This window comes from Mercurialis annua, linkage group LG2 (assembly GCF_937616625.2).
Source record: "Mercurialis annua linkage group LG2, ddMerAnnu1.2, whole genome shotgun sequence".
Taxonomy (NCBI): Eukaryota; Viridiplantae; Streptophyta; class Magnoliopsida; order Malpighiales; family Euphorbiaceae; genus Mercurialis; species Mercurialis annua.
Window position 1 is genome coordinate 54,280,262 of NC_065571.1, and position 3,363 is coordinate 54,283,624.

The 3,363-nt window shown below is 29.3% G+C and overlaps 1 protein-coding gene across 1 annotated transcript; it reads right to left on the minus strand.

The window, feature by feature from the left end:
* Window positions 1-3,009: 3,009 nt before the first annotated feature.
* On the minus strand, window positions 3,010-3,363 carry LOC126668742 (uncharacterized). Its single transcript, XM_050361923.1, has one exon. It carries the CDS (start codon window positions 3,361-3,363, stop codon window positions 3,010-3,012), a length of 354 nt encoding a protein of 117 aa, XP_050217880.1.

Here is a 3,363-nt window from a genome sequence, read left to right on the forward strand (position 1 = left end):
TATACCCGTTTGTTTGGGACATGAAATCTGTGTCATCCTTAAAAGAGGCCTTCTAACTTTCTAAGCCTAAGCCACAAAATTAAGTTGTTGCTTTGCTTGCCGTTGATTCGACTCAATTGCTGAAATCATGCCATTCTTTTTTTTTTTTTTTAATTGGGGAGGGGGAGTGTTTGTGGGAGGATTTAAACCCACGATCTTGACATTTACTGCCCAACGCTTTACCATTTGAGCTACAGCTCGTTGCCATTCTAATCGTGGGTTGAATATAAAATATTAGGAGAATCAAATTAACTTTAATTATTATATAAAAATATCATAATAATTTTGTACTGGTGTGTGGAAGTATTGCTAAGTTTCAAATTAATTTAATACATCCTATATCTTTATATTAATAAAGTCTTTAACAAATCTACAATAAAGATTCAATTGTAAGACTAATTTTTTTAACGGGATTGGACTGGCTGGTTGGACCGGATTAACAGGGAAGACTAAGAACATGTCTAGTCCGATTATATATGTGACTTATTTTTTTTCAAAAAAAATCATACTTAACAAGTAAAATCTGGTTAATCAGAAAAAGTGTGCAAAACTAGTCGAACCATAACCTCTAAGGAAGCTGGCTTGATATCCAATCCAATTCTAAAATTTAATATGTGAAACAATTAATATATACACTTTTAAAGAATAACTGGGTTTATTTATGAATTTAGTGAAAAGTTGGATCATTCTTCTAAGGTCTAATGATAAAAGAATTTAAATATTTATCTCTTTTCATTAATACTATTTAAATTAAAAAAATTATTAATTATAGCTTGATTTAAATATTTTACTTCATTTATTGTTAATTATGTGGGAGTCATTCAGTTACCTGAGTGAATGAATTTGATTAAAATAAAAATTTAAATCATATTATAACTAATAAAATTAAATTTTATAGTATAATCAATTAAAGCAGTATATGATAGATGAGTTCATATTCAATGCATAAAGACAGTAGTGTCTATTGACCAAATAGAATTAACACTGTACTAGTTTTCTTTGGAGACAAATGCTATTATTTTAAGAATGGTTTGTAGATGAATCAATCATAATTTATGCATAATTCAAGTCTGAATCAATTAAATAAGCTATTCCGTCAAACTACAATTACATGTGCACATGCTGCAACCCAAAAACCGAAACTTTAAATCTCTCAAATCCCAATATTTTCTGCAGATACAATTTGGCCATTTCATTCCAATAATTTAGGAAAATGGGCACCTATACTTATTTCTATAATACGAATAATTTTCGCTTATAATCGGATAGTTCACTATGAAATTTACTGAACTTTTCATTTTTTTATTTTAGTTATTAAATTTTTCTTTTGATGACTTAACGTTCATTTTTTTTTATTTTAATACTTTCCGGCCAAAAATACTTAGATGGCGGTCGGAAGTTAACACGTGGAAACTAGATTTTGTTAGTTTTATGTTAAAAATTTATCACACATACATAATTTATTTTGAAAAAAAAGTTTTTAAACCAAATTATATACATATGACAAGTTTTTAGGTAAAAAATAAATTTCAGCCGTCACCTAAACATTTTTAGCCTGAAAATACTAAAAAACAGTTCAGTAACTAAAAAAATAAAAAAATATAATTTAATAATTGAAATGTAAAAAAAAATTGAGAGTTCAGTGATCCTCAATATATCAATTATTATCCTATAATTTATTCGCTTTCCGCTAACTACTTTTAAATTATTCCTTTGAAAATTAAAAAGAAACAATAACATATTTTACCACTGACAAAATAAATTCTATAGAATAGTTTTTTACATATAAATTTTAATCTTTTAAAAGAATTTAGAATACGCTAGTCGGATATGGTGGGACAAACAAAGAAACATATCAATTTACACTGTAAATTTATAGAAACTTATCAAAAATAACAAATATTATCATTTTTAGTAATTAGTTCAATATATTTATTAAAAATATAATAAGTCTACATTAAGTAATAAAAGTTGTGTAACTAAATTTACAAAAGCAACTTTTCTATATATAGAAAAGTTGCTTTGTAAATTTAAACTTAAATTTTTAACATAAACTTTTTATATCCAGCGGACATAATTTTTTTTTTTTTAAGTCTATCTGGTTTTCAAGCCTTGGCCCTGATTAATTCGGATCCGACCCGCGTTGCTTAGCATGGTAGGTGAGTCTGCCAGTGGGAATTTCCTGCATTCACAAGGACTTGAACCCGAAATTTATTTAAGCGATATCAAACCGCTTACAACTTGGACCAACTCCCATTCGTAGATGTTATATATGTATTGTGTTTATTATATATAGTAATTCTTAATTATAAAGTGCGTATTGCATGTGTTATTAAAAAATGCTAATTGGAAGGACCGGCGTCAATAAGAGAAACTATGCTATATAGAATTACTTTCTACTGCTCTCTTCTCTCATCTGGAAAAAACCGTGACAATAATTCTTTATTTCTTTTATTCCATCATTCATGTCAAATTTGTAAAACAAAAGACATGAAATGCGTAAGCAAGTTTGAAAATGTACTATTCAATATTATTAATACGCATAATCATTCAAAAATACCCAACATTATTGCTATTTTCCTTCTAAATTTCTAAAATCGTCACCTTAACTCATTTTCAATTATAAATTCAATTGAATAACATATTTAAATTGAGAGTTTCCAATTGAATAACATATTAAATTTTTTTTCTGCTCTAATTAAATTAAAACCGAAAATTAAAGAACGAGATAAAATTGACGATTTTAAAAATGTAGACTATAAACATAAAAAAGTAAAAATGGTCCAGTGTTTTTTAATAATTAAGCCATAAGTATATCAACATTAAAAATGACCGACCAATGATTTATAACTCAAATATTATAAACGGTGCACAACAAAATGCTAGATCGTGTGTTTAAATCCTCCCACGCACACTACTCCGAAAAAAAAAACATTAAAAAGGACCAAAAGTCCAGTGCCTGAATTCCGGTCATTCGGAGCCGGAGCCGGAGACGGTGCGACGGCATAAAGGACAACAATTACTGTAAGAGAGCCAGGAAGAGATACAAGCTGCATGGTACACATGGCCGCATGTGATTTGTTTGCCGCTTGTAATCCCACTACTCGATTCAAAAATTTCCATGCAAACAATGCAAACTTCATCATCATGTATGGTTACTGCCACCGGTGGCATATGATGATCATTCATCGGTGCTTGCTCGGAGATTGGTGGCGTTGTTACTTGATCGTCACGGCTTAGAGCTTGGTCGAAGTGGAAACTTTGATGGAGAATACTCAGGGAAAGAGACAGAGCTTCGTCGAGATCGAAGCTTGCATTGGCCAT

Excerpts from the sequence above, each read along its gene's own strand:
- LOC126668742 (XM_050361923.1), bottom strand. The coding sequence starts at position 3,363 with ATGGCCAATGCAAGCTTCGATCTCGACGAAGCTCTGTCTCTTTCCCTG.